Consider the following 15,625-nt stretch of genomic DNA (forward strand, 5'->3'; position numbering starts at 1 on the left):
CCATCATCTGCCTTCTTCCGCCTCCTCCTTACTGACCGCTTGACCACTATTTTATTCTCACCTCAATATTGCATCGCTATTTGTCATCTCATTTTTATCTCTCTATTTCTCATAAAATGTAGGATTATTGCTAAGCAAATTCATGAATTATTCTACTAAAAAAATAATATGTGTGTTCACACCCACAGCCAGGTCTTCGTATTGCACAGTTGTGAATGTCTTGAAACAGAGAAATACTTGATGGAATAGAAGTATCTAGGGTTCATACCTGATCTTTCGTATGGTTTTTTGTATAGTTAATTAATAATCCGGGAAAACCGAAAATTACTTTTATTATCGCCAAGAATTTCCCTCATCCTTCTCCAATTGGAAAATGGCAATGAAATACGATAACTCACTCCTATTTGCGACTGAAAAGTGAAGAGCAGAATATTTTAGCGCTTGGTATGGCTTGAAAGACGTATATCATACACATAAATGAGTATCGGATGATGATTCAATGAGGAGCAAGGAGTAACAAACCCATTAAGTGAAACGAATGGAGATCTAGACTTCGAAATGAGAAGGAAAAAAACGCTGAAATACATTGCCATTGCGTATGGCCTTTTAAGAGGATTCATCAATCTAGCTCGACAGGTCATATTTCATTTTGATTCAATGAGCATATATGGTCATATCTTACGAGAGCAATTCCGAAGACAAGAAATCGAAATTCCACTTACATTAAGAAATTTGCAAGCTGCGTAAAGTAGATTCTGGCCTGTACTTAATCTGTAAGTCAACTAGAACGATTTCAAACTCATTATTAGTTATTAAGTAAAATTTGCCAAGTAATCTCCAGTGCGGTGGTAAATTTTTATCGAGATATACTTGATAAACGTCTAGTGCAATAGAGATGTAAATTTATAAAAGATGGCGTACGTTTTAAACTAGTAGTGCGCCATGAAATCAAGACAAAATACAACCGCTCGAACACAAGCAATGCGTCCTCTTAAGAATGGGGTTATAAATGGGTTTCTCAAACCAGTGTGAAGAATCGATGATGACAGGAGAAAGGAGATGGGCTAGCCAAGACAATCGAATAAGGCTTTAACAAGGCTAGAGAACAGAGGAAATCTCTGAGAGGGAATCGACGAAGGTATAAAAAAAATGATAAGGAAGTACCGAATGGTATTTGGAAGCTCCAAGGCCGCGATTGAAGGGCGAGTTGCGGGGAAGAGAGAGAGAAGAGAATATGACTTATAGATGATATGGTGGGGAAAGAAACCTTGAGGAACTGCAGAAGGTAACATCGCCACAGACAAAGCGACTAACGCTGAGATGACTGCTGATGATTGAAAATACGTACGTAGCACCCTTCGTTGACCTTTCAACGACCTTTCAGCCCGTAACACAATGCGTTTAATTTTAAGGTTTTTAAACAATTTCTTGGTTCATAATTGCTTCATTCAATAATAAAATCCTTTTCAGCAACCACTAGGAACTGGAGATGCGAACTAGGACATTGTCGCCAGCGATTGCTATGAATTATTTTCATCGAATTCAGATCCTCGACAACGCTAATTTGCTTAGTTTTCCACGCATCCCCTATTTCAACCGTAAATTAATTTCTTCATTCAGGGAGCTTCTAAAATTCATATTGAAATTCACATGCTTTTTTACGGAAAACTTTTTCAGAAAAGTTCAGGCTCCTTGCCTTTTCACTGTCAAACTTGATAATTTTCCTGACTAACCTCATAGGCCCTTTTTCTTACGAGTGCCCAATTTTTTTTCTTAACTTTAGCCATTCCATTTTTTCTGATATTTTAATTTATTTGACTAGCCTCACATCGTCTTCGTTAACGTAACTAGCAAATCTCAAAAAAATATTTCACTCGGCTGATTTAAGCCTTCATCTGTTGAAGTTTCCTTCATTCCCGGGAATAGAAAATTACTAGAAATACTACGTTTTTTTCCTTGATAAATACGATTAACGATGAATTAGCTCAGTTATTAAATCAAAGCACCAAACGATAATTTTCACAAACAATATTGCGGACATATATCTAGGAAATTAAAGAAAGCGGCTAAAAGATAAAGCTCTTTAAATTTTAGTCGTCACACTGAAAATGAAGTGGAAGGAAAATATTGAAGTTCAGCGATCAATAAAAAAGTAGACACTACGCGTCGCATCGAGTAGTTCGCGTAGGCCTCTTTCTTGAACCGTCAATGAGCTGGATAGGAAACAATGAGTGTAAACGTGTCTCACTCAGTCTCAAGTCGTCGAGGGGTTAGCATAAATTTATCTGACATATGCAAGTCGAACGCGAGTCTCGTTAAGAAACGACCGGACAGCACGGCTAATTTTTCGCCCTGACAAAAGAGGCAAAGGTAGTAGACAATAGCCTTTTAATTAGCAGACCACCACCGGAGTCATGACACTAGCGACGCCTTGCGCAATGACTTCCTGGAGGGGGGGGGGGGGGGGAGTCTCGATGGCCTGCTTGCGGAAGCATGAAACTCCTGCTAACATCTCTCACTCCAGAGTCGAGAGGCAAGATCGATTGTTCTCGGAGACTGAACTCGGAGGTACGTGGGAACGGGGGCAGGCTCTATCCCGCGGAGCTGTCGCAAGGGAAGAAGACGGCCCCTTAAATGCAACGCTACCTGAAATCGAAAGCAGTTACGTTGTCCGTATAGGTCACCTTTTTATACATATAGTTAAGGTAACGATTCTCAGATTCTATTTCTACCGACGTAATATCTATTTGCTTTATCAGGAGCTTTAGGTCTTTATAAACATGACCTTTAGACAACTATTTGGCCAAAATTTCAATATATTTGAATAAATAAATTATGATGAATATAATAAAAATAAAACAGCAAAAAACCTAACGATGAAAACATGCTACACCAGAAAAGTCGGATTCGTAGTCACCAATAGTAATTTTCATGAGGAGGTTCAGTCTCAACGAAAAAAGATACCGATAAAAAGGTGTCTTTTAACTATAACTACAGATATTCTACCGTAACTTGCGTTAACAATGAAAGCGACACACTGATTTTACAATAGCCAACCCCAATTCCAATACATCAGGTATTTCTTCAGTTCGTTGCTTTGCAACCAGACCAGATATCCTAGTATTTTCCTCTGCCGTCCTACATCCTTCCATCCGTTAGGGTATTTCGCATTCCCTTGTCCCAATACACTCCCTCCATCTACTTCCTCAGCATCCCCTTCATCTTACTAAGGAATTTCCTCTCCTCGCCCACTATGGCTAAGAACTTGTTTTTTCTGTCCATTTTCCTCCATACCCACATCTCCTACGAATACGCGTTTTGATCCTGCAGCTCTTCCGCCTCGTACAGCGCCCGCCGTGCTTCAGATTTTCCTTCTCTTAAAAAACATATTACGCACCTCTCATCAATTCCTACCATCAATTATCCCCTACCCTACGCCAGTCTTTTTTTTAAATTGCCTATGATGTTCAAAACCTAAATTTTACTCGATTACACCTTAGATTGAGGAAAGTATGCCCCAGATTAAAACATGAAGATAGTCAGGATTACCGAATTAGCCAGGAGGTATCGAAGATCCGACAGGATTGATCTAAAATGAAAAAGATTATTCCTCAAAGATCCTGATCAGTTTCATTAGGGTGAGCAGTTACACAATTCAAAATTAAATAGTGAGTATATAATTACTTATTTTCAATTCTCAAGTATAGTGCTCTACAGATGACGAATTCAGTACAAGCATGTTCGATAGTTTATCACATACAACTGATTGGCCAAATAATTTTTACGCCATCAAACCAATTCTGTACCCAACGAAAAAAAAGAAACGGGTTTTAAGTTTGAATTGTGCCCAAAAGGGGCCCAATTCAAACTAAAAACTCTTGTCTTATAATTTAAAATTGAAAAAATAAGTTTTTTGGATCATATTTATTCTTAAACATAAATAGCGATTGTCAAACCGACACCTCTGGAGAGTAAGCGATTCAATGGGACAGGCAGATACTCTTCGGTATTTCGTCGTCCGTTAGTTTCCTGACACTTTTATCAGTTCAAAGGAATTGAATAAACCAACACAAACCCATCAAAACTTTCTCCTCTAAAAAATTGCATGACTATTGTTCCCCGAAAGTTTTGGAATCGCTGTCTGATAACAATTACCTACTATCTGTCAACCAGCACACTGCGTATGTACTCAACAGTGCCCCCAAACATTATCATTCGAAAGCTACCCACAACTAGCTGAATGAATTCGAAATGAACAATGCCGAGGGCACCTCATTTTCCTACCCCAGGCTATTCATAATGCCAACTTCAAGCGATGGAGTGATAAAAGCTCAATCCTTATCGTCCTCGCGGCCACACGCGAACTCCGTACGAATTCACAAAAAAAGTCGATTCCTCTTGGAGGGTGGAGGGAAAGGGCCAGACCGTCAAGGAACGCGTGGCACGGGAAATATAAAATGATGAAAATATCGAGTCAGGCAGAGACAGTCACAGCTCGCTCTAATGCAAAAGACACGGCTTTAAGAGGAAAGAGCGTGTTTTGAGAATTCGTCTTGAGATCGATGGAAAAAGCGAGGGGTATTGAGAAGAAGGAATGGGAAGATGCAAAGAAACGTACGAGAAATGATTCACAATTACGGGAAACATAGGGCATAGAGAGACCAAACTTAAGGAGGACCGCTTCCTAAAGGTCAAAACACTTGAAATACCTTGAAGAAACCATGAAACCAACATTAAAGAAACCAAGCGAAATTGTTTTAGATAGAGAATAAAACTAAAGTGAATCAAATGAACTGCCAGTCTGTGTGAATGACCACTTAACACTAAAAAATCATATCAAAATGATGCTTCACTAATAAGTTTATCATCCACGGACATGCTCATCAGAGCAAACAAGCGTTATTGAAACCATCAAAAAATAAATAAATAGCTACAAAAATGGCTGGAAAAACATACTTCGGTCTAATTCCATTCCATGGAGTTCATGGGTCAGGCCCGGAGATAATCGTTACATGTTTTCTAAATTAATCTTACAGCAAAGAATTACCTAAGTTTAAAAAAACAACCTCAGAAGGCTTGATTAAAGAATGAAATCCCTGTATTTATGTCACATATGCGATATTCAGGCACGCTGTTGCAAGTGAGCTTCTATTCATCGATCGAAACGAAGAAATAACCCCAATACGTGCTAGAAACTTTTAGAATGAGATTGTTGTAAGCATAGTCAACTGAAAAAAAAACATTCTATCGATTGCCAATAAAAAACATTAATCTTCACTCAGCATCATTCAATTTGTCCCCATGGAAAGTAAAGAGTGACTCCGTAACGGGCAAGTTTGATTTAAATAAAACATCCAGAAAATTTGAGTCCTACTTTTTATAGGTGACGTTCTTGTAAACACTTCAACTAATAGAATTCAATTCTTCATAACAACGACTCTACTCGTCCATTCCTAGATACTGACCCTCCTTTGATTTTTGCTTTAATTTTCTCTCGTATTTAACATGACGAAGGTAAGGAGTGATCAAATCCTTTAGTCCCCACCATCTAAATGGCATTAAAATTACAATTTCGGGCCTGAAGCAACACAACTTTATCGCGACGTTAATCTTTCAAACAAAATAACAACTAATACTGGCTAAGTTGCTCTAAATTATCTAAAGATACTGGACCGATAAAGAATTACTATGTTGGAATTAGGAGAAACTATGTCAAGAAAAACCATAAAACATGCAGGCCATAAGCCGCATGAGAAAAAATAACGGTTCCCTAGCCTGAATACGAGCTTAAAATGCACAGTAGGTCGGACGAATACTGCTTGCTATTCAGACGAGTAACGGCTGGACTGTTTGCTGTACGAAAAAGATCATGCAGGATATCGGAAAAATGTGAGGTACGGAAAGGATTACGAATCATAAAGTGCTAAGTGTATTGTACATAAACAGATGCTAAAAGTGCTAAGGACAGAAGTAAATGATGTTTTAACGACAGAAAAATGGCAATGCTCCAAAGCTTGCGACCAAAGAAAGAATTTAGAGTACCTATAATAGGAGGGGGGGCATAGACCTCAAATATTCCTACACCATGCCAGATCTCTGCCTTGCCTATCGTATTTTCCCGCAAAACCTTCTTTGCTTTTCCTAAATACTTGTCTCAGGCCAAGGCTAAAACAACTAATATTTCTCAAAAAAGAGGAATGATAAGTATTAGGGTATTCTACATTCTGGAGACTTTACTTAGCGTGACATTTCATGGGACTCCTATCACCATTCAAGCCTAAGTTATCTTGTAGACTTGTGATTCAACAAGCAGATTTTGAGGTAGGTATTCCTCGAATTCATCACGTGTGTATACATTTCTATACGGGCCTGAAATTTGCAGCTAGGGCGTTTGGCAGGAAGAGATGTTTTTATCCAACATGCAATTCCGTACGATCAATGCTCAGCTATTTTGTATTTATAACATCAATAGTGTATTCTTAGGAAGGAAGAAAGAAAATATGATATTCAGATATAATACAAGGGAGTAAATCTCATTGTTAATTGAAGGGGAAACACATGAAGGAAATGGGGCTGCCATAATGGCTCTTAAGTACTCCAAACATACCATAATCGGTAGTATACTATAATATATAACTCGAGAAATACGCTCACCTGATCGGACGGAACGAATGGCATACTGAGCGACTGAAGTTGTTGCGCTGCGGCGAAGTTCAAGTGAGGATGACTAAGAGCATGGAGATACGCCGCCGATACGTGTCTGCATACGCGTCGTACCTCGGTGGACATTCACCGGTGGGGATGGTGAGTCAATGCCGCCGCCGGCGCGGGCGATTTTCCCCGGTCGCAGACACTTATTCCCTCCCAGAGAACCGAGCGATACTGCGGCGGACTGCACGTTTCCTTCACCTAAGAATTCTCAGGAAACGAATCGGAAAATCCCTGCGAACGATGTGCTTCCTGGTGTTAAATATTCTCCCTAAAGGGATTTATAGGTAGGAGCTCAAACACCGCACCCCACCTTCTGAATTCACCTCAGTCCTAACCTAGGGTAGCGAATAGTAATAGGGACCCGCACCTCATACTGCGTGACACCCGGCTCATGTTTAACGCAAGGAACCCTTTCGAAGACAACCTGCCACTGACTGCACCATGGGGGATTCGAGGTGTAACGTGGGGATCCGCACCCTTCCCCAGAGAGATTCGTACACTCCAAAGGCGTGCATAAATTTTCGTTTTCCAGCAAAAAACATTCCTACGTTGGTAACTCTCACCCTATGGATCAGTACATATATATTTTATATGGCGCTATGCTATGCAAAAGCATAGGCGGCCGGTGATGTCAATATGATAGCACGTAAGGCGAGACAAAAAGACATGGTTTTCAAACCTCGAGTTACCTACTTGCCAGGATAGGCTTATGACCCAAGTGGAAAAATTCGGTGGAAATTCTTACACGACTCAAAAAATAATGTGTCATTAAAATGATTTCAATCCATGAAAGATCATAAAGAATGAATGACCGCATCTACCCACAATCTTTAGAACCTGTAGAGATCGCTAACCCGGAGACTTTTCCTGCGACAGAACTCCAATTTTCGCGTAAACATGCGGCTATTAAAATTGCCCACTGCCCACAGTTACGATGATATTTGCGTCATAGCACGAGTCCAAATGCTTCTTTACTTTCATGAAATCATACTACGTCCACTGTTTTCTCAAGATCTATGTTTACACCAGCGTTATGTTATTAGTAACAATGGTCGCAAAATATAATGCTTGTAGGTTTCTCGTCGCTCTCAGAGCTACACGCACAACCCACCAGCAATAACAATTTTTTTCAGGTGTGGACGCTAGTAAGTACAGCCGAATCCGCGCGGAATGCAATTACAGGAAAACAATTGAATAAAGAAGTGCAACCACCGTTATCATGTTTTTTTTGCACGCAAATAAGGCAAATCCTGGCGATAAATATAAAAATTAATATAATTATTCCCTTAATTTGACAAAATAAAAGTCGCGCAGCCCCGGCGATCGGTGTTCCCATAAATTATTTCTCCCCGTACTGAAAAGGAAGGACATTATTACTCCACATAATTTAGATTTGCAGAAATTGATAAGGTTACGAATAAGGCCGTCATCTCCAGGAAGGAACAAGGTAACGAGCACATAGATATAAGTAAGGCATAGAATACAGGCATTTCTCCCGTATCCACTTTCTTCGCATTTCCCCTTAAAGTCACTGTTTTTACATGCTAACTTTAATAGTCGTTTTAATTATCACCAATATCGTTCATCGGATGTATTCCGCAGGAGAACGGGTAACAACCATATTAAAAAATGAGAGAGCAATGATGGTTGATGGAAACAAGTCCCAAGTAAAACGCGTACTCATAGGTCAACCTCAGCTTGCCTTCCGCATGCAACACGCACTCAAATATTACGCCCAGGACACCTTCAGAATCTCCTGAAATTCATGTTTTCGGAACCATTGAAATCGCAATCGCAAGCAATGCCATTTCACTTATTTAATATTTGAATGCCTTAAGATATTTTTCATGAAGTACCCCCCTTGCAATTTTTACGTATAGCGGTTATTCGTTCACTTAATGTATAATGCGCATCATATAACTATGAAAATTTTGCAAAAAAACATAGATAACACGAGTTATCCTGAAAGATTTAGAATAGTTGGAATGCAGGTTAGTTTTTCAAGAGAATCCTAACGCATCTTAGAGCAAGAACAGGGAACTAGGCAAAAGGGCGTGGAGAAGAGGGAAGGGTGCTCTGAGGACGAGAAACCCTTGGGGAACGGAAAGGGCAAGCGGAAAAGGGTCGAAGCACGAAATTAGGGTCTGAGGAGAAGGGAACTGCCACCTCTCAGTGGATCCCCTACCCCCTCCATGGCAACGCAATGGAGAAGGGCGGATCCGATGGTGGAGAGGAATGTTAATGATAACCCCCGAGTCCCTTTTCGGTTGAAGCAAAAACGGCTGAGGTAAGCTCACAGGCCCACCTCTTGCAAAACCAGCACCTAAAAAAGTTTCCTATCACGGTCGTGATAATAGTGTCGATGAAATTTACTTGAATGGAAACGTGAAAAGGTGTTGATCGGAAGAATCCGAAGTTCAGAGAATGTTACAGAGGTTGAGCAGAGGAAGTCATCAGGAAGAATTTCTCCCCTCGAACTGATAGAAAGATAGTTTTAGTAATGCTCATCATCAATCGCTTTAATAATTTAAATCAGAGTCATTAACAAAGGGTAACACCAGTCTGACGCGTTTGATTTCACGTAACTACGCGACTTCTTTATATAAGAGGAAACTTTCTACGCAGGAAGATAGCGCGGCCTTTTAAATGCGGTGGGGATTTAAATTAACGATCACTCAATTACTAAGGCAGTTTTAAAGAGAGAAATGCGGAAAGGAAAAAAACTGCTCATTTATTGTGTGCAGTAAGAGCTTCAGCGGCATTAATAATTCTCCTTTTGATGTTGCTTTCCGTGTTATTTAATTGGATTCACTCTAAGAGGCAACGCAATAACTTCCGCATGTATTTAACTCGATGTCAATGTTTCGAAGGTATGTGAACTCATAGAAGGCTATGTATTACTGAGAGAAGAACAAACTACATGTTGAAGTTACTGAGAATATTAGAAAATTCTCAATTGATATGAAAGCTATCTAACACATGATTTCATAACGCGATATAGGATATAACGAGATGAAGGTAAAATAAACAATGCATAATGTGAATATTTAACATGCCGTTATTTCAACATAATATCAGGTACAGATTTAAGGCATTTATCGCAGCTCTCACGAAGACGATTGACGACGCGATTCCTCCTTTAATTACTAGAATTGGTCTCTGAATGTCTTCCGATTTTTCTTGGCGTAGTGCTTACACTGCACGGGAACACAATCTTTTTCGCTAAACATCTGGTGAAATTTTAGCTTTGTAGAGAATTTAATTTTCCGGTAGTTTTTATGGGTTGTCAATATGGGTGGCAAGCCAGATGAAGGCTTACTTCAACCACATGTAGGAACAATTTTATGAAGTACTCTTTTGAAAACCATGGCGTCTAGCGCATTACATGTCGGTGAGCACTCACCCTCTGCCAAACACCTATGAGGTGTCTCGCTGGGTAATATGCAGATTTAGAAGCAGTGCCAGGTCACCAGTCCTCCCTTTGCACTCCTCTTACTCTTGTGCGCAACCCTTTGATCGGAAAAACGTCTGCGCACTGCATATAAATTCCTCCACCTTCATGGAAATGAGCTTCTGGCTGACCCCTTACACTAATGAAACTGCGGTTATGCATCCAAGGACTGAGGTCTGCAGAGCAGACGGGCCATTAGCGATGGAAAGGTAACTTGGTGCAGGGGAGAATCATACGGAACAGTAGGGAACCGGAGAAAAACTATCTCGAATGGAAAGGCGCCAAAGGTGCCGTAGACGTCCCAACGGACGGGCGCAGTTCTGCACCGGAGATGCCCGTCTCCAGAGGGCAAACGAATGGGGTTGATCTTGGGGAGGGTAAAAAAATGTCGCCACTGTATATATTATAAAACTTCAACCCAACGCGTGAGAAGCTAACGCTATGTGCACGAATATGACGCATCTCATAAAACCAGCCTGAATGGTCTAGCCAAAGCATGGGACTATTCGCCACCGTAAACGACTGATTCACATGCATGCTATGCATTGCACATTCTTATGCGAAAGGAAAAGTGATTGCGTGAGGAGGTGTCTAATAAGATGAATAATCTCTAAAAACAGTGTGTGGCACTTGGTGTGTGAATGACACAAACATACAATGCTGTGAGTTAACAAATCCCTAATTAGTGAACGTAAAAATCGATAGAAAAACTAAGTCTGTCTCGCAGTCAAAGAAAGCAAGGCATTTAAAAGAAGCAGTGTGTGCCTAGCTCTCTCGGCTCTTTTTTCAACTGGCACATGTGGCTAGGTAATTAAAAATGGCCAAAAAGGCATAACATATGGAGACCGTGCGTGTATATTTTAACAGATTTCGTGATACTCTGTAATACAATGCTCTGTGACTAGCAATGGTCAAAACCGTCATCGAATAATTAAATGCTGGGCATGGCCCTTCATTCTTAATGATCTTTCCAGAATTGAAACCATTTTAATGACACATTATGTTTTGACTGGACGTGTAAGAATTCCCACACCATTTATCCACTTGGGTCATAAACCTCTCCTGGCAAGTTGTTTAAGACATAGAAGCTGATGAGAAGTGCTCAATAAAGCAATTAAAAACTCTCTAAAATCCTTCATCAACACCCTTCAATTCCGTCACTGATACCTCCAAACTACTTTCCATAACATATCTCCGAATACCAAAACAAGCGACAAAGGTGATATTCTTCTTACATACATACATACCCCTTACATACATACCCCTTCTTAAAATTCTATATTTATCTGCTGGGGCTCCCACCTGTCAACAAAAACACATTATTCACTTCTTGAAAATTCGCTGTCATCCGCAAATTACTTTCCAGTCTTTTAGTTATACTCACTACATTTATACTTCGATTACACCGATTGGTCATTCAATGCGCATATTGCTATGTTAGGCATAAATTTATCATTTTACGGTGAAGTTTGTAGTCAAATAAATTAAGAACGGGGGACCATCAGGAAAAAAATTAATTGGAGGTAAAGGCATAAATTATAATAAAAAAGCAGTACGTCAAATCCTAGAGGCTTGAGAAGACTTGATATGCTATTTTTAAAGCAGCATGAGCATGAAATGGTATACTAGGTCAAAATAATTTTTGGCATGACAGTTCGTCCAAAAAAGTGCAAATTTTAAAACTCAAGTAAGGGCCATACGCTACTTACTGAACGGCATCGTGGTTTTAAAATCACAGATTTTATGCATTTGAAAAAGTGTTCATTAGCATGCTGAATACTAATTGAAAGGTCCCTCATGGGCTGGGAATCGAAATTTGATGAGATGAAGGTGCAAGAATGCCGATGCTTTGATAAAAGATCGCAGGCTTTCCGGGTGAATACAATGTATAACATCTTCTCGTGTTTTGGCACCGGGTAAGGCCATTTAAGGAAAACGTTTCGATGAGAAACACTCCCTCATCGTCATCAGGACTAATACTGAAACGTAGGCCTTTAATAGGCTAACCTGGTGCCAAACCCGAGAAGATTTTATCTACTGATGCATTGTTTGACATCTGTTTTTGAGTCACATTATCGCGATGTAGCCTCAAAACAAAGTAAAATCGGAGTGTCTTGAGTTAATGAGCACAACAACTTTGGGATTCCTACGCGTTGGTAATTCACTGCGACATCCACGGAGGCAGAAACATGGGCTCATATCATCTGATCGAGATGTTGAACTGGTGGGGAGACGTTGGTCGTATGCGGCGAGCGAAATCAGCAGGGCACGCGAAGGAACAGTCTCCCGCGAGAGGAGAGCGCCACCTCGGGTGACCTTGATGCCATCGGCTGACCATTACATCGGAGATCGCGGCGGACGGGGACTTTCCGGGTGTGGGGGAGAGCCGCCGACCGCGCGCACGACTCCCTCCCGCATGTCGATACGTTACACATCCGCCAGCATGCCAACGATCGAGGCTGCGAGACGTGTGCCAAGTCGAAAGGAGCGCGCGAGTGGGAGAGAATGGCGTACGCAATAAGGATGACAATGTGGAGCCCAAGAGTCTCCAGTGGAGCATTGACCAACGGACTACCATCTTTCAGGAGATGATAACGCTATCGGTTTGAGATGATACGACAAACTGTGACACATGTGTGCGATTAATTCTACCTTTACTTTATCATGTTATTAAAGGATAACAAGGAATTATGCAGACAATCCTTCAATTATTTGGGACCAAAAATATTTTGCTCACAACCACCGGATTAGGACAAAATAAGTACTAAAATTAAGTTCATTAAATCAGTAAGAAATTGGTTCCTTGAAACTGTAGAGAATGAAGTTTTCCTCATTTCTTCAGAATAGGAGAAACCGCCAACGCACGAGGATTGATGCAGGAATGTTGTGAAGTGTTATTATATTTTTATTTTTTTCTCATTTTCTTTGTAACATTATTTCCATTTTTGGGCATTATATTTTCACTATGTCAGTAGTTTACTTAATTATTCTTTCCAAAGAGAGGGAGGGAATAGTATCATTGTCGTTCTGAAGCAGCATATCCGCAAAAACCACGTGCTCGACATGATGACAAATGAAGCTGATCTCGTTAGATGGTTATCAACAATTTTCTGCATTGCAACGAGAGACATCAAGAGATTTATAATGACGCAAAAGAAACAGTGAGCCAGGGAGATATGGATCGGTGGCAAACGGTCTGGTATGATATCAGACCAGAAACTTGATTAAGCGATGCTGGGGAGAAAGGTCACTTGGCTGCGGCTAAAAAAGTAAGATAAAAAAGTCTGGGCAAGACAGTTCACCCACTGGGAAGATAATCAATTCAATTCGTTCTATCTACAGCAATTCAAAACTGACACCCACGTTGCGTCATAAGAAATATAAAACTTTTATTAATCGAATTACATGAAATCCCAAAAGATAGATAAAAAATTAAAACTAATAGTATCGCATTGGTCATTTCTTTCTTTAACCATCAATTTACCTTATCGCTACCTATATATCTCGAGTATCACATCAACGAAGTCTCAACACAGCGGACTCGACATTCAAGCGTGCATTTATTTCATCGGGTTGAGGGACAAAATTACCGAAATGATGATGAATATTTTCTAAGATTGAGTGATTAAGACGCCGTTAAAAAAAGGACATTTCTATACTTAAAATCCCATTTGATTGGCGGTGGAGCCGCTGGTAAGTGGCCCTCTGCGGACCACTCTCTTCCTCCCAACCACCCCACTCTTCCGTTTTATCTTTCCCACCCCCGCTCCGCCTTAACTGTGCGAGATTTGTCGTCCTAACAGTACTGCAAACACGGACTCTTCCTTCCGCCCCGGCGCGCCACGCTAAAAGAGGTTGGCCATTCCCGTTGCTCAAGAACACGCGGACCATAAAGTGCAATCTACTGGTCAACGGGCAGTCTGGCCGGAGGGTAGCACTGATTCACGTAACCGCAGTCAACCAGCATTTTAATATAAGAGGCTGGTTATTGAGTTTCACAGTACATTCTCCAGCCATAAATGGGTAGTTTCCTTCATCAAAGAAAACGAAAGGGATTGATTGCGATTGGTTACCCACCATTAGTGTATTCATAATATACAAAATATTTGGTTTTAGAAATCAAGTTTAAACGAATGTTAATGGCCGATTTTAACCTCATTCGAAAAAGACCAGATCGGCGCCCATATGCGATGCCACTTCACGTGACGTCACAGGGACCTAGATGCTATACGAATAGTGAGTATTTTTACATCGTCTGAGCATACTAATGCATGGCACAGAACTCAGGGAAAAATCTCTTAATTATCATCAATTAAAATTGCCTATGGTCGGAAAGTTTCCTTCGTTTGATAGGGTATTAATAATGCTTATTTAAGAAAAGCGCTACCTGCTAGCAAGGTATGCTGCCACCAGCTAACAGCCTGCATCGTATCGGCGCTCATAGCCTCGCACCAAGGTGGCCTCACACGGCGGCAGCTGGAACCAGAATGACGTCACTCGGGCTTTTCCCAGCATTAATACTTGGCCGTCATGTTTTCGCGCGCTTGAAATTTTACACTTTTCATTTAATCGCGAAAAATAGATATCGTCATTTAATAATCTTTATGCTTTGCTTTCGCGGTGCTAAAAAGAAACACGAAATGGAATATGAGGAGACGGATTTATTAATCGTGGAGCGATTACGCTTTAGGCGTGGTTATCGACTTCGCGCAAAGTTTATTTATTGCGTCTCACCGGACGAACGATATCAAGGATACCATGGAAGAATAAAGTAATTCCAAAAAAAAGAAACATTTTATCAATTATAGATAATGATCTTATCATTCCAAGATGTCATGCCAGAACAAATGTTAAACGAAACTGCCTATGAAATGCAATGCAATAATCTCACTCAGGGTTAAGGGAACTACATATTGGAGAGCCAAGCACTCCTTCTGGGCGCTTGATTCATGTTACCGCTTAGGGCATATTATAATCTGTTTTCAGATACATCCGTAACGCCGCGACGAGTGCAGAACGATCCATCCATTCCCAATATTTGCAAGAGATTATTTAAACTCACGAAGGATAGCACGAAAAAGTTATGAATTTGATACATCATATCATCACGAATACAAACTTCACTTATTAGTCCTAATAATAACTTATTTCCCATTAAATTCGGATCGCTCTGTCGTCAGCGACGCAAGTGGAGACTTTTTGAAACCCATTTAAATGCTCCTTCAGTGAAAACACATTTAGTGGCCAACTGAAAATCCCCTATTGTAATATTCGTGGTCGGGTCAGTTACAGAGGGGGGGAGGGGGGAGAATTTTATCGGACTTTCACGTCAATATTAATAGCTCTGAGTTTTGCAAACTACCGCCGGTTTAATAGCAGCTTCATAACCACATTCCATCACGAATCTTAGTACTTATCCTTTCCGATCATTCGTTTAATGGCCAGCTTAACGGTCTTGACTCA

At 40.5% G+C, this 15,625-nt stretch overlaps 1 protein-coding gene across 2 annotated transcripts in view; it reads right to left on the reverse strand.

Moving 5' to 3' along the window:
• The window catches only part of LOC124166543 (protein fem-1 homolog CG6966), a 133,009-nt gene that overhangs the window by 94,109 nt on the left and 23,275 nt on the right, over positions 1 to 15,625 (reverse strand). The window contains exon 1 of one of the 2 annotated variants that reach the window (XM_046544093.1): positions 6,655 to 6,851. The exons of the other annotated variant lie outside the window; for it this stretch is intronic. Within the exon in view, the coding sequence (XP_046400049.1) occupies positions 6,655 to 6,789 (135 nt within the window). The 5' untranslated portion in view covers positions 6,790 to 6,851. Of the gene's footprint in view, positions 1 to 6,654; positions 6,852 to 15,625 lie in introns of those variants that run through there. 2 annotated transcript variants of the gene reach the window in all.

The sequence above is a fragment of the Ischnura elegans genome, chromosome 10 (genome assembly GCF_921293095.1).
Source record: "Ischnura elegans chromosome 10, ioIscEleg1.1, whole genome shotgun sequence".
NCBI lineage: Eukaryota > Metazoa > Arthropoda > Insecta > Odonata > Coenagrionidae > Ischnura > Ischnura elegans.